General features: G+C 38.2%; 2 protein-coding genes across 4 annotated transcripts in view; one reads left to right on the forward strand and one right to left on the reverse strand.

The window, feature by feature from the left end:
• Nucleotides 1–7,868, reverse strand: part of RGL1 (ral guanine nucleotide dissociation stimulator like 1) — a 281,803-nt gene extending 273,935 nt beyond the window's left edge. For both annotated transcript variants that reach the window (XM_032291631.1, XM_032291629.1), the window contains exon 1: nt 7,423–7,868. The gene's annotated coding sequence lies outside the window, so the exon portion shown is untranslated. The remainder of the gene's footprint in view (nt 1–7,422) is intronic.
• Nucleotides 7,869–7,983: 115 nt separating this feature from the next.
• ARPC5 (actin related protein 2/3 complex subunit 5) lies at nt 7,984–23,274 on the forward strand. 2 transcript variants are annotated; one of them, XM_032291649.1, is made up of 4 exons: nt 7,984–8,403; nt 10,682–10,754; nt 13,197–13,373; nt 16,045–17,440. In XM_032291649.1, exons 1-4 carry the CDS (start codon nt 8,261–8,263, stop codon nt 16,105–16,107), a joined length of 456 nt encoding a protein of 151 aa, XP_032147540.1. In that variant the 5' UTR covers nt 7,984–8,260; the 3' UTR covers nt 16,108–17,440. The 2 variants fall into 2 exon arrangements, with proteins under 2 accessions (XP_032147540.1, XP_032147541.1); XM_032291650.1 differs by lacking the exon at nt 16,045–17,440 and adding an exon at nt 23,212–23,274 and having other exon boundaries at nt 8,013–8,403.
• The last annotated feature ends 1,502 nt before the right edge of the window (nt 23,275–24,776 follow it).

Consider the following 24,776-nt stretch of genomic DNA (forward strand, 5'->3'; position numbering starts at 1 on the left):
ATGGACACAGGGAAGGGAACATCACACACCAGGGCCTGTTGGGGGGTAGGGGCCTAGGGATGACAGTAATAGGAGAAATACCTAATGTAGATGACGGGGTGATGAATGCAGCAAACCACCATGGCACGTGCATAACTATGTAACAAACCCGCACGTTCTGCACATGTACCCCAGAACTTAAAGTGTAATTTAAAAAGAAAAGGTCTTGGCCAGGCATGGTGGTTCATGCCTGTAATCCCAGCACTTTGGGAGGTTGAGGTGGGAAGATCATTTGAACCCAGGAGTTCAAGACCAGCCTGGGCAACATAGCAAGACCCTGAATCTATTTTTAAAAGTAAAGTAATCTTTTTTTTATAAAACAGGACCTCAAAGAAATATTTGTACACCCATGTTTATAGCAGCATTATTCACAGTAGCCAAAAGGTAGAACCAAACCAAGTGTCCATTGACGGATGAATGGATACCCACAATGTGATATATACATATAATGGAATATTACTGAGCTTTAATAAGGAAGGAAATCCATTCACATGCCACAACATGGAATCTTGAGGATATTATGCTAAGTTAAATAAACCAGTCAAAAATAGACAAACATCACATGATTCCACTTACATGAGAGGTACCTAGAGTAGTCAAATCTATAGAAAGCAAAATATGGTTGCCAGGGAACAGGGACTTATTGTTTAATGGGTACAGAGTTAGTTTTGTAAGATGGAAAGAGATCTGGAGATAGATGTTGGTGATAGTTGTACTACAATGTGCTTAGAACCACTTAATTGTAGACCTAAAAATGGTTAAGATAGTGACTTTCGTTATCTATTTTACCATAATCCTTTTTGAAAATGGAACTACTAGTTGACACCTACTGATCCCTAAATACAAAAAAAAGTGACATATTTTCTTTTAGACTAAGTATTAGGAATCAGGTTCTATGTCTAGTCTCAAAATACAGAGATGAAGTGGGAAAAGCTCACAAGAATATCTAAAAAACAATATCCTTTAAAAAATCATTACAATAACAAGGTTCTTTTAGGATCACAATTTATAGTTAATTACAAGCTATTATATGGTTTTATTTAGACCTTTGACACTTGGTTACATACTTATTTTTTAGAAAAAATTATTATAATTTGGAATAATGAGAAAAATACTGAAAGTAGAGAATGGTGATTAAATGCACAAACCTCAGAATCTGACAGACCTAGTTCCCATATCATTCTGCCACCTGCTAACTGAATATCATTGGCCAAATTACATAACCTCCCTGAGCTTTAGTTTACCCATTCATAAAATAGGAACATTAATTCCTAGGCCATAGAGCTACTCTGAGGATTAAATAATGCAAGTAAAGAGTTTATTTACCAAGTGTCTGACACACAATAAACTTATTAAGTGCTTTCTATTATTAATAAAATATGAACAGGATAAGGATAAACAGCAGGAAATGATAGGAATTGCAGGATCTTTCAAATTTTATGAAAACTATGAGTCTTAGTTGACTTATTTTTCTTTAAGAAGTAAAGATATGTTACTAGAATCTGTGATAATCAGGTGGGGGAAGAAAAAGTTTATTTCAGTATTTTGCCTAAAGTGTTAATAGTGGTAATGAGAAAATAAAAACGTCCATCGCCATGGAAGATATTAAAATAATTATAAGAAAATATTTCATGCAACTTGCCAATAAGTTGGCAATCTAGATGAGATACATGATTTTCTAGAAACACATAAATTCTAAAATTGATTCAAGAAGAGAAAGAAAATCAAACAAATCAATAACTATAGAAAATAAAAATGATCAAAGATCTACCTCTAAAAATATCAGCAAGCCCAGGTAGTTTTGCAGCCTGTAACTGCAGGTCTATAACTTTCAAAGACAAAATAGCATGGTAATTTTTCATCATTTAAACTATTCCAGAGCATAGAAAAAAAGATGAAAATCTAAATTCATCTACAAAGTTAGGCTAACACTAATATCAAAACTGGATAAAGATAGCACAGAGAAATAAAACTATGGACCAATCTTCATTAAAAATAGAAATTCTGATCAGGCAGGGTGGGATGGCTCATGCCTGTAATCTCATCACTTGGGAGACCAAGGTGGGAGAACCGCTTGAGGCCAGGAGTTGGAGACCAGCCTGGGCAACATACGGAGACACTGCATCTACAAAAAAAAAAAAAAAAAAAAAAAAAAAAAAAAAAAAAAAAATTGAGGTGAGGTGCAATGGCTCACATGTATAATCCTAGTGCTGTGAGAGGCTGAGGCAGGCAGATAGCTTGTGTTCAGGAGTTCAAGGTTAGCCCGGGCAACATGGTGAAACCCCATTTCTACAAAAAAATACAAAAACTAGCCAGGGGTAGTGGAGTGCACCTGTGGTCTCAGCTACTTGGTAAGCTGAGGTGGGAGGATGGTTCGAGCCTGGGAGGTTGAGGCTGCAGTGAGCCAAGATCACACCGCTGCCCTCCAGCCTGGGCACCCGAGTGAGATCCTGTTGCAAATTTTTTTTTTAATTCTGAAACCATATAAACAAAACATAAACTAATGAAATCTAGCATGTAATTAAAATAGCAATATTTCATAACCAGAGTTTATTCTAGAAATGTGGGAATGTTTCAGTGCAGAAAAATTTATGAATATATTCACCACACTCATAAATTCAAAAGCTCAAAGACTATATGATTTTTATCATTAGATTCCAAAAAAAGGCATTTGATAATTTTAGCAGTCATTTCTAAAAGCCATAAAACAAAAGTAAACATAATGTCAACTGGTGAAATACCAAAGACATTTCCACTGAAATAGGAACAAAGCAGAAGAGCCTATCACCCAATTTTTCAACACTCTTTTCAAGATTCTGGCAAACACAATAAGTGACATAAATATTGAAAAGAAGATGTAAATTATCATTACCTCAAATATTATAATTATACACTGTAATAAGAGATGCAGCCTTAAAACAACTGTTAGCATTAATAAAAGATTAAGAAAGAACACAGGATAATATGTTTTGAAATCCATAGCTTTCCTTTTATATCATCATAAGTCATTAAAAAATCAAATGGAAAAAAGTCTCATTCACAATATTTTAAAAATAAGACTTACTCTTTGGCACTAAATCTTTTTTTTTTTTTTTTTGAGGCAAGAGTACAGATTTGCAATTTTTTTTTAATCTTTGAAGTACTAATATATAAATAAAGGTTTGTGAAAGTTGCAGATACCAGGATGAAATCACTTTTTGTCACACATAAAACTGAGCCAGGAGAGCACGAAGGAGTAGGGTTCATGATTGCATGGCAGAGATAAAAGACATTTTAGAAAGTCCTGTCTTGGCTGGGCGCAGCACTTTGGGAGGCCGAGGCGAGTGGATCACAAGATCAGGAGTTCAAGACCAGCCTGGCCAACACGGTGAAACCACATCTCCACTAAAAATACAAAAATTAGCTGGGCATGGTGGCACGCACCTATAATCCCAGCCACTTGGGAGGCTGAGGCAGGAGAATCACTTGAACTCGGGAGGCAGAGGTTGCAGTGAGCCGAGATCGAGCCACTGCAATCCAGCCTAGGTGACAAAGTAAGACGCCATCTCAAAAAAAAAAAACTTTCTAAAATAAGAAATTCTGTAAACTGCAGCAATTCAGATAAAATGTTCTCAAAACAACACCTGCCCAGTAACGGCATCTCCTCCTCTAAAATGACACCAAGTCTGACTTTGAATATCCAAAACCAATGTCTGTTTCCAAGCAGCTTATGTGAACTCCTTTTGCCAATAAAAGTTTCCCTTCATCCTCCCTTCTTCAGATGCATCTGTAGCTTGCCATAGCTGTGCATCTCAGGTTATAATCCTCTTTTCTAATTCCCTAATAAATTCAACACATTTGGAGATTTTTTTCTCTGATTTTTTTTTGCCTTACAGGTTTTTGGTTGACAAGTTTCAGTAGAGAGCTCACCGTATCTACTCTACTATAGATACACAAATGTGTAATCACAAAATTATGTAAAGAAAATTACATAATGTGTAATCACAAAATCATGTAAAGAAAAAACTTGAAACAAAGAAAAAACAAAATTTTGAAGGTTGGTGTTTTGAAGGTTTCAACACAGAACCAGTTGATGTAGATATTCTTAGGAACATTAAATCATAAGATAATCTATGGACAACATGCTAAAAATCTTTTTATATTTCAGTAATTATGTTGCCAAAGAACCCTGCTATTAAACCATCCTTACCAGAACTGAAATTGACTTATTTATATTTATAATACGTTTTATATATTTGATTAACATTGATTTTGCACTTTTATTTCAAATAATAAAAATAGCTGGGAGTGGTGGCTCACACCTATAATGCTGGCACTTTGGGAGGCTGAGAAGGGTGGATCACCTGAGGGCAGGAGTTCAAGACCAGCCTGACCAACATGGTGAAACCCCATCTCTACTAAAAATACAAAAATTAGCTTGGTGTGGTGGCACGCACCTGTAATCCCAGCTACTCAGGAGGCTGAGGTGGGAAAATCACTTGAACCTCAGAGGCGGAGGTTGCAGTGAGCCGAGGTCACGCCATTGTACTCCAGCCTGGGCAACAGAGTAAGACTCTGTCTCAAAAAAAAAAAAAAAAGAAAAAGAAAAAAGAAAGAAAATAAATAAATAAATAAATAAATAAAGTCACGTTTCAGGATTCAATATCTTTTCCTTTTTTTTTTTTTTGAGACAAAGTCTCGCTCTGCTGCTCAGGCTGGAGTGCAATGGCACGATCTCAACTCACTGCCACCTCCACCTCCCAGGTTCAAGTGATTCTTCCACCTTAATGTCCCGAGTAACTGGGACCACCATCCCCAGCTAATTTTTTGTATTTATAGTAGAGACTGGGATTCCCCAAGGTGGCCAGGTTGGTCTTGAACTCCTGATCTCAAGTGATCTGCCCACCTTGGCTTCCCAAAGTGCTGGGATTACAGGCGTCAGCCACTATTCAATGTCTTTATTCGTTGTTTCAGTATCTAGCGGCAAATTTGGGGAAGAGAACGTTAGAATCCTTGGTTCAAAATATCTGAAAAGAAAGACCTATTATAGAATAGCCTTATTAAAGTCTCTTCTAACTGGAAAGATCCTTGACAGTTTGCATCATCACAGAAAATGAGGAGCTACATATACAGCATTAACCTTGAGAAAATTCAGATTCAGTCCTGCTTCAGTATTGAACTAAACCAGGTTATCTGCACAAGTAAAATGTCTTAAAACCTTATAAATCTTTTATATCAGGGTAAGCACCCATTTGAAAAATTAAAATAAGGAAAATAATATTACCTAAGATGAATTATCATGATTAACATTAAAAATTTAGAATTTGCAAGGAAGTGGAATAATTAGTTTTCTAATTAAAAGATAATTAAGGACAGGTTTCTCCACATACACACAAAAATTTCCCTAAAGCTTTATAAAGATTTAACTAACTAATGAGGTAGAGAAGTAATTTATGTGCCCATTAAAAAATACTCAATCTCTGAATGTTAGTCCAAAATTAACTTGTCAGGTCATTAAATCATTGGCTAGAAATGTGTTGGGTACCTATTATGTACTTGGCACTTAGATCATTGTGAGACAATAAAAAATACTGCATTAGAAAAGGACATTTTTCACATCTTAAATGTAATAAGCATTATTTGGCTGGCAATTAATTACATTTAACACATTCAGCATATAGCGCAAAATAGCAATCAAAGTAATTATTCCCTTGAGCAATCGATTGTTCAAATTCCTTTTGATATTCCCTTAAGTTTATTTCTACTCTGGGATTCTTCCGTAGTTCTCAAATAAGAAAACAAAAGAATTCTAAATTAGACAATACAAAAGAATAGAAATGTAAGAGATGTATTAGCTATTGAATCCTCGTTTCCATTTGCTCTCAATAGTGCCTCTAATGTTCGATTTTCTCTTCAAAGAAAAATCTAGATTAAAAAGTACAATCACCTTTAAATCTAAAGTACACTGATTAGCATCTACTAAAGTTAGCTAAGACTGAAACTGAAAAAAAATTGTAAAATAAATCTTTATTCTATGTTATATAATGCCATTCACCATATAATGATTTTATACTTTTGTATATGGCTTTTTAAAATAAATACTACCAACAGGTACAATTTTTTCCTTTCCTGTCTTAAGACAGTCCTAAGAGAATTTTTACCAAATGTGTCTGTTCATAACTTGAATGTTAATTTAAAGCAATGTTACTTCTATCACCTAAATGATATACTTATAGAAGAGTGATTTAACTGGGAACAGAAAAATGACACATTGCTTCTTCCTAAGAAAAAAGGATGCTTTCCATTCTTGAGGTCTCTCTCCCACTCTCTCTCTATTTATATATAATATACTGCATAGATAAATATACACACACGTACGTATGTATTTTTTCAAACTTGAAGACTGAACATATGTATTTATATGTATATATCCAACGAATGTTTAATTTTGCAATCTCTCTTCCTCTCCTGATTTATTATTCTCGGTATGGTTCTCAAACTGTACAGTCTTTCACATTTCATTCATTCATCAAGCATGTATTGAGTCCCTTCTGCCTGCTTAGCTTTATGTCAGATGGAAGGAAAATACAAAAGAAAAACTGTCTCTGCCCTTCAGAATCTTTCCATCTCTTCTAGAAGATAAAACACCATATATCATTGAGCAATTTATAAGACTACTGCCAAAACCAATGGTACAAGTAACATGCCTTTGACATTTATGTAGAATTTTAGAGCTTGGAAACACTTCCATGATATTTAATCCTAAGAACGATCTTGTGAAGTACACATTATTAGCTCCATTTCCGTGATGAGGAATCTGAGACAGAATTTTAAGTGACATGCCTCATTCAAATATTATGAGTGGAAGAGTCAAGACTTCAGCCTGAGTTTTCTGATTCTAAGCCCAGTGTTCAACACAGCACAGGAAACCAAAGATTGATGTACACAACAGGGCAACAGCCAGTCTTCTGCTCGAGGTCCAACTAAACTGGACCCACACCTGAGCAGTGTCCAGCCAAATGTCCAAATTAATTTTATCCTGCAAATATTTGTTCTTCAGTGTAATACACACAGCATAACTACCATTTCCTTCGTATTAGTGCCTTTATCTCCTACATTCCAGAAATGAGGATGTCAAATAATTTTTTAAAAATCTGGCCTAGACGGAATCATATAAACCTTAAATCATAATATAAATCTTAAAGGTCTGATTTCCACTAATCCTACACATTTCCCCCAGCACTAGAGAGCCTAACTTACCCTCACCCTTTTCGAGCATTCTTGCTCCAAACAACCACCTATTTTAAGACGCCAATGACCCTTTCTACAAATTCACCCCAGTTTTGCCACCCGACCCCAGCGCCTGCCAGGACACCTTCCCCTCCCTCTCAATGGATACGATACCGAGTTCAGGTTCTGCAGATCCCGTCGCGATGCTGTCACACAGCACTGACAGATAAGATTTGACCTTTCGACTCCGTCCTTGGGGACCTCCCGCTGGACAAGTAGGGTAGTTCCAACCCCAGGAAACGGGCTTCCTGCTCAGGAACGCAGCCCCTGGCAGCGCACAGTCCGAGGCAACGTCTTCGGCAATTAGAATGATGCTGGGCGCCCGGGTGTGCATCACTCCGCCTCATACTCCTGCCAACTGCAGGGGACTCGGTCCGGCAGCCAGTCCATCCCACCCACAGCCAAGTCCCAGCCAGCCGGAACTTATGCAGGACCCAGATGACAGGTCGTTGACGGTTGCAGCAAAAGCCAAGGCCACCCGCCGCTGCTGCCCATCGCCGCCAACCTCAGACCCCTCAGACTGGACCGGAGAAAAGCGTTTCTATGGGAACCCCCTGGGAATCACGTGACGCACTCGGACGACCAATCGCCTCTTACCTCTGCCCGCGGTCCGTCTTTCTGCCCGCCCTCTCGCCCCCGCCTCCTTCGCCCGGCCCCGCCCCTTTCCTGCGGAGAGCCCGGGCCTGCGCGCTGTGTCCTGCGCGCTCCCTCCCTCGCGCGCGCTCCCCGTGCAAGAGCCGGGGCGGCGTGGGAGGCTCCAGGAGAGCGTGAACCTGAGGAGGAAGAAGCGAGGCCGGCGCGCAGGCCCAGAACCGTCCGAGCCTCGGCTGCCGGCGACGCCCCAGAGCGGAAGAGGGAAGTGAATCAGGCGCCGGGCAGTGGGCTGCTGGGCTGGGCTTGCTGAGGTAGAGGCAGCAACAACAGGAGGCTTTTGCCGCTGGTCGGGATTGGGATGTCGAAGAACACAGTGTCGTCGGCCCGGTTCCGGAAGGTGGACGTGGATGAATATGACGAGAACAAGTTCGTGGACGAAGAAGATGGGGGCGACGGCCAGGCCGGGCCTGACGAGGGCGAGGTGGACTCCTGCCTGCGGCAATATCCTTGCATTTGCCGCCCTCCCCACCCCAGCCCATCCTGCTCTTCTTCGGGGACCCGGGCGCCTGCAGGATCCGCGGGGCACCGGCGAGGAGCTGCCCTCTCAACCCGCGGCGAAACCTGTTTCTTTGGGGTCTCCCGCTCTGCGAGGGCAGGGGGAGCTTCTGTTTCCCCCCACGGGCCGAGAGACGCGAGGGTCCCACTCTTGGAAGCCTGCCGTCCCCCGCGCGCTCTCCACGCCCCCAGATTCCTCAGGTTGCGCCCGAGTGCCTGCCTCGGCCACGGGCCCAGCGTGCCGCGCCCTCGCGGAGCAGGGGATGGCGGCCCGGGCTGGTGGGCAAGGCTAGTGCCGAGCGCTTAAGTTTTTCTTCCTAGAACTCTGTTTTCTGGGGTCACATTCTCTCCAGAAATCTCTGATTGTGGGGACCCGACGTCTCTCCTTAGTGTCTTTGTTTTTTTGTTGTGTTTTTCTTATTGGTAGCATTAGGTAGTTTATTCCTTGCCGGGGGGGAGGGGGGAGATGGAAAGGTTCGAAAATTGAGGCCTCCCGTGCTTTCAGCCCATTGACCTTTAGAAAAAAAAAGGCGAGGGGGGGATGAATACAAAAAATACAAAACTCTTAGAAGGAAGCTTGGAGCCTTTTACCTGCTAAGAAAAGGACAATGGAAAAAAAGACGGGGAACGCATGTGGAGAATCCTTGGAAATATTTAAAATAAACCCCAATGAATAAGAAGATGAGTCATTTGTATAAATCAGAATCATTTTTGTAATCCTAAAATTGATTCCATTTTAGTTAAAATATGGCTGTCAGTTCCTGGTTTCTGGTTTTTTTACATATTTGAATATTCATAAATTTGGATTCGCATTTGCATCACATCTTTTTTAGAACAATGTAAATGTTGCAAAAATCCGAGGTTGTAGTTTTAGAAAATCTCAGTTACTGGGTTTGTATGCATTTCTCTTGAGTGTATTCTTAAGGAAGACTCTCCTCAACAATGTCCTGTTAATTTATTTTGGGGAAATACGTGAGTGAAAATGTTTAATGGCAACTATATTCTTTTATAAAGGCACCTAAATACAGCGTTAAACATTTATCAATGTATAGGTATTGCTTTGATTGCCACAACTTTCACAATTAGCTGTTGCTCTTTTGCATTATTTAAATACTTAAGTGCTTGAGGGTCATAAAAAAATGGGCCAATCTATATAAGGCATGCTTCTCTAGAAATCCCTGCAGCTTATCAACCGGAGATTTTGTGTGTGTGAGACCTTTTTCTTCAGAAGATAAAGGGTAAACATTCTTCGTAAAAACATTATTTGTGATGGATAGATGGTGTTTTATGAAACCCCAATGTATTTTAGGTAATTTGTGGTGACTCTTAAATGTTACTGCTGTATCCCTATCAGTGGATCTGCTTTTTGATCAGTTCATCTTAAAATATAAAGATACTGTCTCTTCTTACTCTTACAAACAGCCAGGAAAGACAGCCCTAGTGGTGGGGTGCTGGAGATGGAGGAACAAGTGAACTCTGTGGTTTTCCTTTTAGGGGAATGGCTGTATATTCTGACAGTCTGATTGGCCTTCTGTTTCTCATGCTTGCTAACCCACTAGTGCTTTCAAAAAGAGTCTGAATTTAATAGGTATGGTCTAACACAGTTTGAATAACCTTTGTAAAATATGAGAGAAAATATCTAAAGCAAAAAATTAAGCTGCCACCTAAGGGTCATGTGAATTATTACATCTTCTGTGATACCTCTTTTCACAATATTGAGAGATTGCTAATGTGTATCATTCAGATGGCTAATCTGCCAGCATTTTCTACCAGCATTTTAGTTAATATAGAGTATAGTTCTAGTAAAAGTTTGGTCTTTATTTTTTCAGCTAGAATCATATGAAAAAACATTTTGGTTGATAATAGGTTATTTCATTTGGGGGACTAATAATTCTGATACATATCTTAAGATTTCATTAACACCACTCCACGTAATGTTTGCATATGTGTCTAACTGGGAAATGAAAGATTATCAAGGTATTCATTTGATAGTTAGAACCAGGGGCAAAAGTCTTTGCTTTATTAAAAAGAAATTCTAATGTTCTGTTTTGCTTTTGATATTTTGCCTTTGATTAACATCCTAGAAACCAGCACATTGAATATCCGGTATTGAACATGGTGACCAAAGTAATATTCTTTTTATATGTAAAGTCTTAAGAACCAGTGGTTATAATGCTTTCCTGGGGGGCCGTGCTTTTGTTGCTATACCCTTAACCTCCACCACAGGAAACATGACAGCTGCTCTACAGGCAGCTCTGAAGAACCCCCCTATCAACACCAAGAGTCAGGCAGTGAAGGTGAGTCACAGACACAACACAGCGATCTCTGCAGTATCTTATTCTTAGCAAACTCTTCTGCAGTTGCAAGAAAAAAAAAATCAGTATTTTTTACCTTTTTCTACCTTTGACATAGAAGAGCTTCTAATGTAGTTTGATAGACAAAAGTTTCACATGAAAAAGTAGCCGTGTAATGTAAAGTTACGATGATGCTGCATGGTAAGACACAGTAAGTTCAAATGATAGTGAAATCATTTGTGTGTGTTTTTAGAGAAGACCACTCAGGCTGAATTTGAACAAAGGCTTGAAAAACAACTAAAACCTTTACAAAAGTAAACAGATTGTAATTGCTTTTTAAAGATTTTTTTTAAACTGTACAAATACTAAATGTTTATTATAGAAAGCTCAGACATACGGAAAGGTTAAAAAGATAGTCCTCCATAGTCCCACCACCCAGAGATAAGTGACTACTTTTGGGCCTTGCTGTATTGTTACAGAGTTCCCTTTTGTTTTTTAAGAATGAAATTTTATAACCTGCTTTTTCGCTGTATGCAATGTACATGAGCTTTCCTTTGCAGTAAGTTTATTTCTATAGCATTTTTAACAGCTATATATGGCTAAGCTGAAGTGTATACATAACTAATCTTTTGTTATATATTTAGACTGTTTTTTTCTTGTTGTAAACAACTGAAATGAATATTTTTTGGTAAATTGTTGATTTCTCTCTTTCAATAAATGCATAGCCGTGAATTATTGAATCAAAGAATGCACTTTTTTTAAGGCTTTTGATACATGTGGTATTGCCAAATTGCCCTTCAGAACAGTTGTGCAACTTACATTCTCTGCAGTCTTTTACTAATTCTTAAGAACCTATTTACGTATTTATTTAAAATGATGCCCATAGCATCAACCCCATTGTCCATAGCTATTCATACATCCTAGGAGCTTCAAGAATCTCAGTTGAATAGTAGTAAGTAATAACTTAGGTAAATGCATAATAATTAGGCAACATCATGGGGAAAATTTCTTTGATTTTTACAAGTTGTAAAGAATGTCATTGAAATTTCATTTTTACCACCTTTTGCTTTTATGTGGGAGGTTATAATTCTGGTTGCAAAGATGTTTTTCTAACTCTGGTAATTGCATAGTCTTTAAACCAAAGATAACAGTAGGTGGTAGAAACATTCTGTGAAGTCCTGACTAGTAGGAATGCTGGAGGTATCACATTGTGTTGAATAGAAGGAGAAAGAATTGTTGAAAAGATCAGCTAAGTGTTCCCTTTGCTTGGCTGGATAGGTGAGAAAATAACTGCTTTTGAAGCAGGCTTTTGCCAAAGAAAAAAGATCGTTATGAAGGAACATCGTTATCTTTCATATCTATAGTCAATTCATATAAATTACAGCCAGTTTTTTTTTCAAGAAAACTTGGTTTATTAAAATTTTAAAGTTTTTAAGAAAACATTACTTCTGAAGGATAATTCAAGGTAGAACTGCAAATCCGCTTCCTTGTTTTTATGGGATTTTTTTTTTTCTTTTTGAGACAAGAGTCTCGCTCTGTTGTCCAGGTGGAGTGCAGTGGTGCAATCTCGGCTCACTACTACCTCTGCCTCTCGGGTTTAAGCGTTCCTCCTGCTTCAGCCTGGGATTACAGGAGCGTGCCACCAGGCCCAGCTAATTTTTGTATTTTTAGTAGAGACGGGATTTTGCCATGTTGGCCAGGCTGTTCAGGAGATCCACCCGTCTCAACCTTCCAAAGTGCTGGGATTACAGGAGTGAGCCACCGTGCCGGGCTGTCTTGTTGGGATTTTTTTTTTTTTTTTTTTTAAGATCAAGACATAAAATGTAAATGTTGTTTTCATGAATTGTTAAATTATCACACTGATCTGTTAGCAAATCCTCTCAGCTCTCCCTTCAATTATGTCAATAGTCTGTCTAGTTTTTAACCACCTTCACTGCTGCTGTGCTCACCACATCCAGCCTGTATTATTGCAGTTATCTCCTAGTTGCTCTTCTGCTTCTACCTTGTCCCCTACTCCCACAGCTTATTCTCTGTAACATAGATGCCAACGCAATCCTGTTAAAATGTGAGTCAGATTATGGCACTGCTCTTAAAAGCCCCCAATGCCTTCTCATTTCTCTCAGTAAAAGCCAAAGTCCTTACAATGCCTGTAGGCCTTACACAGTCTGCCCTCCCATAACCTCTGACTGGCTTGCCAGCTTTTCTCCCACCAATCCACTCCAACCACATTGGGTTTTTTTTCTATTCCTAGAACACACTGAACACACACTAATAGCGCTGGTCTTTCCACTGTCTGAAACACTTTCCTCAGTTATCCCAACCTTTCCTCTTTCACGTCTTTCAGGTTCTTACTCAAATGTCACCTTCTTAACGTGGCCTTTCTAAAATTGTAAACCCTCCTCATACAGATATGTCTAAATGGTTTGTTATTTATTTACCCACCAGGACCGGGCAGGCAGCATTGTCTTGAAGGTGCTCATCTCTTTTAAAGCTAATGATATTGAAAAGGCAGTTCAATCTCTGGACAAGAATGGTGTGGATCTCCTAATGAAGTATATTTATAAAGGATTTGAGAGCCCCTCTGATAATAGCAGTGCTATGTTACTGCAATGGCATGAAAAGGTAAGTTATGAATTACAAATCTATATGACTGGTTCTTTTACAATAGGGAATGACAGTAACAACCTCTTTCACCTAAATAACCATTTTGACTTAGTTGTACATTTTAGTTACTGCAAATAAAATGCATGAAAATTATAGTTAATATTTATGTTTACTAGGCTTAGTCTTCTCTTAAGAGATTCTGATTCCAATACTTGGGTTTATTCAGCAGTGATTATTAGTAATTAAACATAATCTTGAACTTTGAATTAAATCAAAACTTTGTAAAAGAAAATAATAAAAATCAAGAATTCTTTCACAGGGACCAAAAGGTGAAAACAACCCAAGGGTCATCAACAGACAAACAACTAAACCATGGTACATACAGTGGAATATGATCCAACTATAAAAATGAATGACACTCTGACACATGCTGTAACATGGGTGAACCCTGAAAACATACCAAGTGAAATGAGCCAAACACAAAAGAACAAATCTTATAAGTTTATTTACATGAAATTATCTAGGATCGGCAACACAAAAGTACAGAAAGTCCTTAGAGGTTACCAGGAAGTAGGGAAAGCAAAGAATAAAGAGTTAGTGCTTAATGGGTACAGAGTTTCCAAAGCTTGGAGTGGTAAAAAAAAGTTTTGGAAACAGGTAGTGGTGATTGCTACAGTACATTGTGAATGTAATTAATGCGACTGGATTTTACATTTAAAGATGGTTAAAATGGCAAATTTTGTGTTATATGTTTTACAACTTTTTTTTTTTTTTAAAGAATTAGGGGTTTGGAGGATTAAGAATTCTAAAATCATTTTTTTTTTATTTTCACACATATATTTTGCAGTGTAGACGTTGGTACACCATCTGTCAGAAAAAAGGAGTCGAAGGGATTTTGAGTTTTGGGTAAAAAATTGAATAACGTTTAAATAGAACCAACCATAAAAATATTGAGTGTTTGAAGTGTATGAGTGAAAACACACACGTAAGAAAAAAGTACATAGTAAAACTTGTTTATTCTTGGTCGAGTCACCTTATCCCTCATGCGCTATCAAAAAGAACTCCCATTTATGGATAGGGTAACCATTCCTCACAGTTTTCCCAGTATAGCCCCAGTTTATGCCTGTTGTCCCATCATAACTATAAGTAGTTACTCCTTTTACTCTAAAATGTACCAGTTTGGATAGTAATTTATATGGCATCCTATTCATGGAACATTTTCTGTTGCCAGGCACCATATTATTTATGTTTTATTTCATCTTTACAACAACCCTGTGAAGTATATAAATACTTTTATCCTCAATTTACAGATGAAGAGCCAGCTTTAAAACCCAGGCAGTTTAGTTCTAGTATAGCCTCAGGATTGTAGTGAACATTCATTGAGCGCTTAGTATATTCCAGATACTCTTCCAAAGACTTTATAAATGTTAACTCATTTAGTCCTCATAAAAATGGAGGGAAAACATTGATATTATTCTTCTTTGGTAGCTGAGGAAACTGAGACATGTGTTATCCTCATTTCTTCCAAATGTCAGTCACCAGTTTGTACGAATCTTCTAAGTATTTTTGAAATCTGTCTGTTCAAGTTTATCTAATGCAACTGTTCACAGCATCTCTCCCAGACTGTTGCTATAGCTTCCTGACTGGTTTCCCAGCCACCAGTTTTGTCTCCCTCAAATCTGTTCTCCATCCAGCCATCAGAATGATCTCTTTAATTGCTCTTGTCAGTCACCTGCAGGATAAAGTCAAAGTTCCCAAGTCTAGCCTCATCTTCCATGTCATTCTTCTCTTCAGACTATAGCAGTGCCAGCCTTTTTCCTGAATGCACCATATCGTTTCACACCTCCATACATTTGCTCATGATTTTCTGGTGTTAGCTTGTCACCTACTCATTCTTTTAATGTGTCATTTCCTCCAGGAAGCCTTAGCTGAAACATTCCTCTATACTGTTAATCTGGGTATATGCTTCTCCCTGGTGCTTTAATAACACCCAAAGTACAACTGTCTTTTCATACATTAGATTAAAATTGTCTGTTTATAGGTCTGTCTCCTTGTGCTAGACTAGAAAATGCTGTATTTGTTTACTTTTGTATCCCCAGCATCTGCCACAGTATGAGTATATATACAAAGGTATTCCATAAGTATTTTTTGAACAGAAATAAACCAGAGTTCAGATTCGTAATACGTGATCATTACTTTACATTTTTCAAATTAGAGTCAGAGTTAAAGTTTCTAAGTTCTTAGCTATTAAACAATACCTTCTTTCTTTGGGAGAAAACAATTTGACAGAGGCTGACCAATTGAAGTGCAAGTTGGGATGGGTTATCCCAGCTTGAATATTCCCCTGGCTGAGAATGAACGATTTGGAATTTCCACCTGTTTTGAGCAGGAACATTATGCTGCAGATTTTTTAAAACAATATTTATAATTAATACAGAAGAATGTAAACTAGTATCTCACTAGTATGTAAGCTCATGAAGGCAGGAACTTTTAAGGTTTTGTTTATTACTGTAACCCCAGTGCCAAGAATAGTACCTGGTGTGTTAATTGGTACTTAAGAATTTATTATTGTTAAATAATAAATTCAGGGTCTATAGCCATGCCCATTCCTTCTTCAAGAAAAATGTTTTACTTATGAGAATTGATCCTTTATGATTCTGTCAACATTTACATCTTGGTTTGTTTGTAGGCACTTGCTGCTGGAGGAGTAGGGTCCATTGTTCGTGTCTTGACTGCAAGAAAAACCGTGTAGTCTGGCAGGAAGTGGATATCTGCCTCAGGAGTGGGAATTGCTGGTACAAAGACCAAAACAACCAAATGCCACCGCTGCCCTGTGGGTAGCATCTGTTTCTCTCAGCTTTGCCTTCTTGCTTCCTTTTTCATATCTGTAAAGAAAATTACATATCAGTTTTCCTTCCATGAAAATTGGGATAATATAGAAGAAATTATGTTACAATAGAAGTGTTTCATCCTCTCAAAACCATTTCAGTGATGTTTATACCAATCTGTATATAGTATAATTTACATTCAAATTTAATTGTGCAATTTTTAACCCTTATTGGCTGGTTTTTTATTTTGTTTTGTATTATTTTTAATTAATACTGAGAGATTTGGTCAAAATTTGAGGCCAGTTTCCTAGCTCATTGCTAGTCAGGAAATGATATTTATAAAAAAAATATGAGAGACTGGCAGCTATTAACATTGCAAAACTGGACCATACTTCCCTTATTTAAGCAAAATATGTTTTTGGAATAAGTGGTGGGTGAACACCACTACCAAGTTGTAGCTTTGTTTTTGCTTGCCTCCAGATTATCTGTACTGTGGGTTTAAGTATGCTACTTTCCCTCAGCATCCAATAAGCATGGCCTCTCAGTTTCTTTGTGGTCACCCAGGGTTTAGAGCAAGAAGTCTTGCTCTATACAAATGTATCTATAAAATATCAGAGCTTGTTGGACATAAACATCAGACTTTTGTTCCAGTAATATGGCTCTGCTTGGAAAAACTGCAAATCAGAAAGAATGTGGAAACTATGATGTAATTCACACTCTGGGCAGCCTCTGAATGAAATGCTACTTTCCTTAGAAATATAAAACTGCCTTAGACATTATGAGGTATATGTCTAAGTATTTAAGATACCATTTAATATGCCCCATAAATGTGTTCAGTGTTCTTCAGGGTAATTGGGATCTCAAAAGATTTGGTTCAGATCCAAACAAATACACATTTTGTGTTTTAGCTCAGTGTTTTTTAAAAAAAGAAACTGCCACACAGCAAAAAATTGTTTACTTTGTTAGACAAACCAAATCAGTCCTCAAAAAAATGACCGGTGCTTATAAAAAGTTATCATTCTCCAGTAGCTCCAAAACAAACCACCTGACCAAGAGGGAAATCAGCCTGTGATTAGTATTTACATTGGACACCAGCTTTGTCATCACTGACTTATGTGAAAACTGGTGCAGAAATTCTATAAACTCTTTGCTGTTTTTGATACCTGCTTTTTGTTTTGTTTTGTTTTGTTTTGTTTTGTTTTGTTTTGTTTTGTAAAAATGATAAACTTCAGAAAATAAAATGTCAGTGTTGAATAATTTATTTTTCTCTGACTCTTAACGCTTATGAATGTGTGGTTAATTAAGAAGAAAGGTGGGCCAGGCACGGTGGCTCACGCCTGTAATCCCAGCACTTTGGGAGGCCTAGGCGGGTGGATCACGAGGTCAAGAGATCGAGACCATCCTGGTCAACATGGTGAAACCCCGTCTCTACTAAAAATACAAAAAATTAGCTAGGCATGGTGGCGCTCTCCTGTAGCCTCAGCTACTCGGAGGCTGAGGTGGGAGAATTGCTTGAACCCAGGAGGCGGAGGTTGTAGTGAGCTGAGATCGTGCCGTTGCACTCCAGCCTGGGTAATGAGCGAAACTCCGTCTCAAAAAAAAAAATGTTAGAGGAAAGGTTTCCTGCTTCTCCACCAAGTACTGTACTCTTAACAAGAACTAATTTGGTAGGATTTTTATAAGACAATACAGATATAAGATGATAGAGAAGAGAGTCACTAATGATGTCAGCACTACTGAAGCCTTTGGAGGCATTCCATAGTCCTATGGATGGCAGTTGAACACCTTATGTAATATCACTGCCCAAAGACCTAGACTAGAAAGTGCAAAGTAGCCTAGCAGCTGCAGTCATTCATTCCCAGCTTCTAAACATCTCTTTCCTACACCTTAAATCCATTTCTTGGAGTTACCTACTCACAGCAACTTCTGTTTGCTTTCCAGGTGCACCTGACTAGATTCCCACTTTAAAACACTTTCAGGCAATTCAGGGCCCTGTGGGTGAAGATGAGCTAAGCAATAGGTATTATTTTTAAATTTTACTTAGAGACGAGGACTTGCTATGCTGCCCAGGTTGGAGTGTAGTGGCTGTTCACAGTCGTGATCATAGTGCACTGAAGCCTCAAACTCCTGGCTTCAAGCAGTCCTCTGTCTCAGCCTTCTGATTAGCTGGAACTATAGGCACATGCCACTGTGCCTTATCCAATAGGTATTAGAGGTAGTCAAGTAGGTATAGCATAACCAATTACAAACTTTAAAATCAAAGCAAAAATGATACTGAATGCTTTTTCATAAAATCCTTCTTAACATTGCTTTCATAACTGAAGCATTTGGGAAAATTCTGGAGTTCCATATTCTGTGTTCACAGGAATGGGTGTCTTTAGAATCTGCCAGTCTATCATCTTTACTAAGAGGAGAGAGTAAAAATATTTAACAAGTAGCACAATCTTGACTAAATGTCAGCCCAGGGTATAGTAACCATGACACAATACTTCCTTGGTGAAAAGAGTTGGGAATAGGATTAACTGTGGAAATATATATATATATATATAAATGCCAAGGGACACTTTTAGCACAAAAGTAGTTCTTTACCTCCCATTCTTTCCTCATTAATCTCATTGGTTTTATTATTTGGTTTTTTTCTTGCCATTTTACAAAGGGGAAGAAATGGAAAACATACCCTTTTTTAGTCATTAGGTAGCAGCACCATTTAGGTAACAGTCATACTCGACCCCAGTATGATGATATTTTAAGGACATGAACATGGGTGAAATCAATGTGTAGATGGTACAACTTAACCAAATTCTTTGTAAAGCATTTACTGTGATCCCCAGGATTGTGAGGACATAACAGAAGAATAAGGTCTGAACCTTGGTCACCAGTTTGCTATCAGCCTAATTGGGAAGTAAGATTAAGCATTTGAAAACGTCATACAATTTAGCATTTGGCTGTAAATGCAGTTGGTCAATGTTGGGAGAACAATAAAATCAGGGTGGACCAGAGTATTTAAAGTCAGACATTAATCTGAGCTAATCATTTGGAAGGGCAGAAAGGACTAACAGTCCAAGTAACATGAACAGAGTAGAAAGATAAAAGTGACTTTAATAGTCACCGTTCTTGGAGTTTTAATGTTTTTAACATCAAATTCTAGATGGTGTGAATTTTTAACAGGGTCAGGCTTTCATAAGCTATCTCCGTAGTAGATTGAAGAAAGACAATCATGGGAAATCATAATTTTTTATTATCTGAAATAGACATTGACGGTCATTAAGTTTCACCCCATGTATAACGGTAAAAAGAATGGGAAAATTTTGTTAAAAGGAAGACATTTTAAATTAATGATAAAGTAGTTATTTAAAATAGGATGGATAATTATGGCTATTGTTTTCATTTAATTATTTTTGATCATTTATTACAATTGTAAATTATGTTTACTAGTGTTCACTTAAAAGTAATTTGTTAATATTGAAACATCAGTAGTCTATCCCAGGTCCATGTGGCCCAGAGTTAAGTCTATATGAAAGGTAACGAAGATAGAATACAAATAGCAGGACACAAGTCATAGTATCCCCAGCATGTGGTATTTATATGGTTTTTAATTTTTCAAAGCAAGATTCTGAAGTAGATTAAAACACAAAAGCTACCCTATATTGAGTCCTTACTATGTCTCAATCTCATTATATGTTTATCTCCAGAACTGAGGCTAAGAGAATATATATAATCTGCCCAAGATCAGATAGTTCGTAGGTGCCAGAACCAGGATTTCGAGTCACATCTGCTTGACTCCAGAGTTATATCACACTTCTTTCTCAAGTCTGGAGCTTGGAGAATAAAAAAGTTTCTAAAAGAGATGAAGTTTTTTTTTTTTTTTTTCCTAGAAATTCCAAACCTTGGTACTTGGGTGATACTGTGGAGAGGTAAAATCAACTCAGGAGGCAATTATAGAGGCAAACGCTGACAGATGTAGGCATCAAAAGAAAGATTTGAAGAGGTTCCACAGCACACAGAGCAGAGCTACTTTTTCACCATGAGTTTTGCCTGTATTTTGATGATTTTTTAAATCTATTAGAAATAGTAGGTAAAGAGCAAGACGTGAGAAAACTGCATGCTTTAAGAAGTTCAAACCCTCAGTTACTTTTTTCTAGTGGTGGTGTGTTATTGTGGATAATTGACCTCTAATCTCATTTTTAATGCATTCCCTGTTGGTTCTATGTTTTTGTAGATAATGTATTTTGAATAATAAACTATTTTAATTAAGTTTGTCATAATTCCATTTAGCAAGAACCAGTGCTACAATCTCATTTCTTTAGCCAAGCTCAACAGAGAATTGTTCATAACTAAAACTCGTGGGCTTAATTGAATTCCCAAGAAACACTCTGGCCTACCTTACTTCGTTGTAATTGCCTGGGGCTCCATTTTGGAGGCACTCCAAATTCGAAGTTATTTCTGTCCACCCTGCTGGAAAGCCCTCATATTCCGATATCAATGTCAGTTGAAAATAAGTTTTGGGCCAGGCGTGGTGGCTTATGCCTGTAATCTCAGCATTTTTGAGAGGCCAAGGTGGGCGGATCATGAGGTCAGGAAATCGAGATCATCCTGGCTAACACGGCAAAACCCTGTCTCTACTAAAAATATAAAAAGCCAGGTGTGGTGGCGGGCCCCTGTAGTTCCAGCTACTCAGGATGCTGAGGCAGGAGAATCTCTTCAACCCTGGAGGTGGAGGTTGCAGTGAGCCGAGATCGCACCACTGCACTCCAGCCTGGGAGATAAAGTGAGACTCCATCTCGAAAAAAAGAAAAGACAAGAAGAAAATAAGTTTTGCATGGGAAATGGGAGATCCCTGAGCTAACTCTGGGCTTGAGAAAAACAGGATCAAAATCACAGACCTGCGTGGATGAGGGACCAAAACACCATTCACCAGGCATCAACCCACCAGCAAATATTTATTTATGATTTTTGTGCATGGCACTGTTGCAGGTCGACTAGGCTTTGGTTGGGTCTGTACAGGATTGGATCAGTTCTAATTTTCTCAACTCTTTCTACTTCTTGTGTTCAGGTGCCTTGTATCCTTTATTTTCCCTAATTTTTCTCTTTGTTCTTTTCTCTCTCTTCAGTCCATGCATCTGCTGCCTTCCCTCTCTTTTTCTGTCTCTACTCCCCTGGCCTCATTTTTCCCGTTATTTCATGCTCATGCCTACGCTCTTAGAGCCATTTCTACTAATTAAATATGTTCTGCTTAAGCAGCAGGTTTAAACAATGCCTTCCCACAATTCAACTGACTTTTAAATTGCCTTTAAACTGTGTGACTACTGATTTTTACTTCCATAGGTTGCTTTGGCCAGCAATTGAGAAAATAACCTAAAATCTAAGCTTGACCAATTTTTTTGTTGTTGTTTTTTTGAGATGAAGTCTTACTTTGTCACCCAGAATGGAGTGCAATGGCATGATCTTGGCTCGCTGCAACCTCTGCCTCCTGGGTTCAAGCGATTCTCCTGCCTCAGCCTCCTGAGTAGCTGGGGTTGCAGGCACCTGCCACCATGCCCAGCTAATATTTCTATTTTTAGTACAGACAGTGTTTCACCATGTTGGACAGGCTGGTCTGGAACTCATGACCTCAAGTGATCTGCCTGCCTCAGCCTCCCAAAGTGCTGGGATTACAGGTGGGAGCCACTGCATCCAGCCGGACTGACTAATTTTTAGATACACGGTTTTTCCTTTGGATTTACAAACAATGTCACTTTACAGACAAAATATTTTAAAAGCACCAAAAAAATTGACAGACACACCCAATTAAGAAACAGACCAGTGGTCTCTGTAGAACTGAGTACCCTAAAACAAGGCTTCTCCTGTCCATATTCCTGCCTTGGGACCTCTGCCCCACTGCCTGTCCACCTCAGCCCAATGTCACTAATGCAATATGTGAAAACCGCAGTGTCAAAACGTTCTGTGCGGGTGCCTCTTGTGCAATTCCAGATACGGAGGAGGCTGGGGGAGCCCACAGAGGTACAGCATGCCATCTGCCTCAAGGTGGTGCTACTTCACCGCATTGAGGATCCAACCACAAGCAATGTGGGAGACAGCATTCACTTTAACGTTTCTGTTTTCCTTTATCATTTTTGTTACTTGAGCGTATAAGAGTAATAAACATAAATGAACTATGTTTACATTTCTTATTCCTCTCTGAAACAGAATCCACAGAATCCCTAGAATCCCTAGATTGCACAGAATCCCTAGAATCCACACCACATGAAACACACACTGAGTAGCATATAACCCACCTGAATTCCAAAGCATCCTAAACTCCCGTATTTTCCAGCCTAGCAGTTAGCTCACGCTCTCTAAGACACACCCTCGACCTTTCTGCTAGACTGTATGGGCCCCCTAAAATCATAGTAGCTGTCTCATACTCATTCCCCACATTCCCTTGTCATAGTAGATGTTCAACAAAATATCTCTTGGTTGTGTAACATTGATTGAGGCAAGTCACCTAAGAAATCCTTAAGTTATACACAGGTTTCTAGGGTACCTGAGTAGAACAACACATCAGAAGTACAAATTGAGAAATATACAAAGAGTAAAATAATTCTTGGGTTCAAATGCCCTAGAGCCAATCAAATTTAGTCACAAAGAATTGAAATTCACTTCAATGTGGACAGTTAAGCAGGAAATTTATCAGCCTTAGGTGGAAATCAGAGCCACCATGTGCAGCTCCTACAGTGTTTATCTCCGCCAGAAGTTACCAGAGAAAGCGGCTGAGGAACAGAATTCCAGCTCACATCTGACCAACAGTGGCACCATGGCAGTTTATATGAACTGTTTATTATTCTGTGGCATCACCTTCTAAGAGTAGAGATGTAACCCAATACCCTTTGTTTTCCTTAAAGATAATCATTAAATTATGTCATGAATTTATATCACCTTTCTTGACTTTATACACAGATTTTTCTAGCTCTGTCAACTCTTAGGGTAATGAATATCTTAAATGGCTAGTGTCACTGACTAACATCATGCTTTCTTTTGTTTCTCCAAAGATTTAATCAAGATGCCAGGAGCAACTTTAAGATTTTCTTCAATTTGCTAAGTTAAAGGTCAGTATATTCATTAGCCAATGGTTTTATATTTTATTCATTTTAGTTTTATTCGTTTCCAAATAATTTGTTCATATTGTTCAAAATTCAAAACGTAAGAAAGATATACTGTGTTAATTTTCCCTTCCACACTAGTTCCCCTTTTGACAACCATTATCACTTAATTCTTGGGCAACCTTCCAGATATAGTGTATGCATTTATAGACAAATACCTATATAAGATTTTACCCCTTTGCATACAAAAATACTAACATACTATAAATAGCATTCTGTGCCTTGCTTTTTTCATTAACAGTATATTTGGGTGATAATTTCCTGTTAGTACATAACAAATGTCCTTATTCTGTCAGAGGCGTTCGAACCAGAGCAGCTCCGTCTTGAATAGGGGCTGGGAAAAATAAGGCTGAGACCCACTGGGCTGCATTCCCAGATGGTTAAGGCATTCTAAGTCACAGGATGAGACAGGAGGTCAACACAAGATACCAATCATGAAGCCCTGCTGATAAAAATAGTTTGCAGTAAAGAAGCTGGCCAAAACCCACCAAATCCAAGATGGTGATGAAAGTGACCTCTAGTCGTCTTCACTGGTACACTCCCACCAGCAACATGACAGTTTACAAATGCCATGGCAATGTCAAGAAGTCATCCTATATGTAAAAAGGGGAGGCATGAATAATTCACCCCTTGTTTAGCGTGTCATCAAGAAGTAACCATTAAAATGGGCAACCAGCAGCCCTCAGGGCTGCTTTGCCTATGCAGTAGCCATGCTTTATCTCTTTATTTTCTTAATAAACTTGCTTTCACTTTGCAGACTCACCCTGAATTCTTTTCTGCATGAGATCTAAGTCCCCTGGCTTGGGGTCTGGATTGGGACCCCTTTCAGGTAACCATTCTATTTTTATGACTGCATAATAATTCTGTTATGTAAATAAATGTACCGTAATTTACTTAACCATTTCCCTTTTGGTTTAGGTGGTTTCTGATCTTTTCAATTACAAACAGTGCTACAGCGAATAGCATTATACACAAGCCATTTTACATATGTTCAAGCCTATTTGTAGATAAATTCCTAAAAGTGGAAGTTAAGGTCAATTGGAGGGCATTTAAGGGAGATATTGCTAAATTGCCTTTCTTAAAGGTTTTATCAATTATGCTTTCTCTAGCGATGTAGAAGAATGCGTGTTTTCCTCCCCCTTTACCTCTTCTGTGTGTTTGTCATAAAACATTTTTTAATCTTTTCAAATCCGATGTTTTAAAAATGGTATCATATATTTGCATTTCTCTTAATGTAAATGAGATTACACATCTTTTCACATGTTTAAAAGCCAGTTGTATTTTCTTTTCTATATTTTTGTATTTCTATATTTTCTTTGCCCTTTTGATGATCTCTTTTTATTGATTTGTAGGAGCTCTTTTTATTATAGAAAAATAAACTTTTTGTTTACAATAGGAATGTCAAATATTACATTTTGAGTTTCATTTTATAATGGTTTTTACTCGGAATAAAA

Source organism: Sapajus apella, unplaced genomic scaffold (assembly GCF_009761245.1).
Source record: "Sapajus apella isolate SASKATOON/1434 unplaced genomic scaffold, GSC_monkey_1.0 scaffold25, whole genome shotgun sequence".
Taxonomy (NCBI): domain Eukaryota; kingdom Metazoa; phylum Chordata; class Mammalia; order Primates; family Cebidae; genus Sapajus; species Sapajus apella.

What these genes read in the sequence shown, in the direction of transcription:
- ARPC5 (XM_032291649.1), top strand. Translation starts at nt 8,261, where the DNA reads ATGTCGAAGAACACAGTGTCGTCGGCCCGGTTCCGGAAGGTGGACGTG. An exon ending in GTGGACTCCTGCCTGCGGCA is followed by an intron (nt 8,404 to 10,681) that starts ATATCCTTGCAT and finishes AACCTCCACCAC; the next exon opens with AGGAAACATGACAGCTGCTC. An exon ending in TACTGCAATGGCATGAAAAG is followed by an intron (nt 13,374 to 16,044) that starts GTAAGTTATGAA and finishes GTTTGTTTGTAG; the next exon opens with GCACTTGCTGCTGGAGGAGT.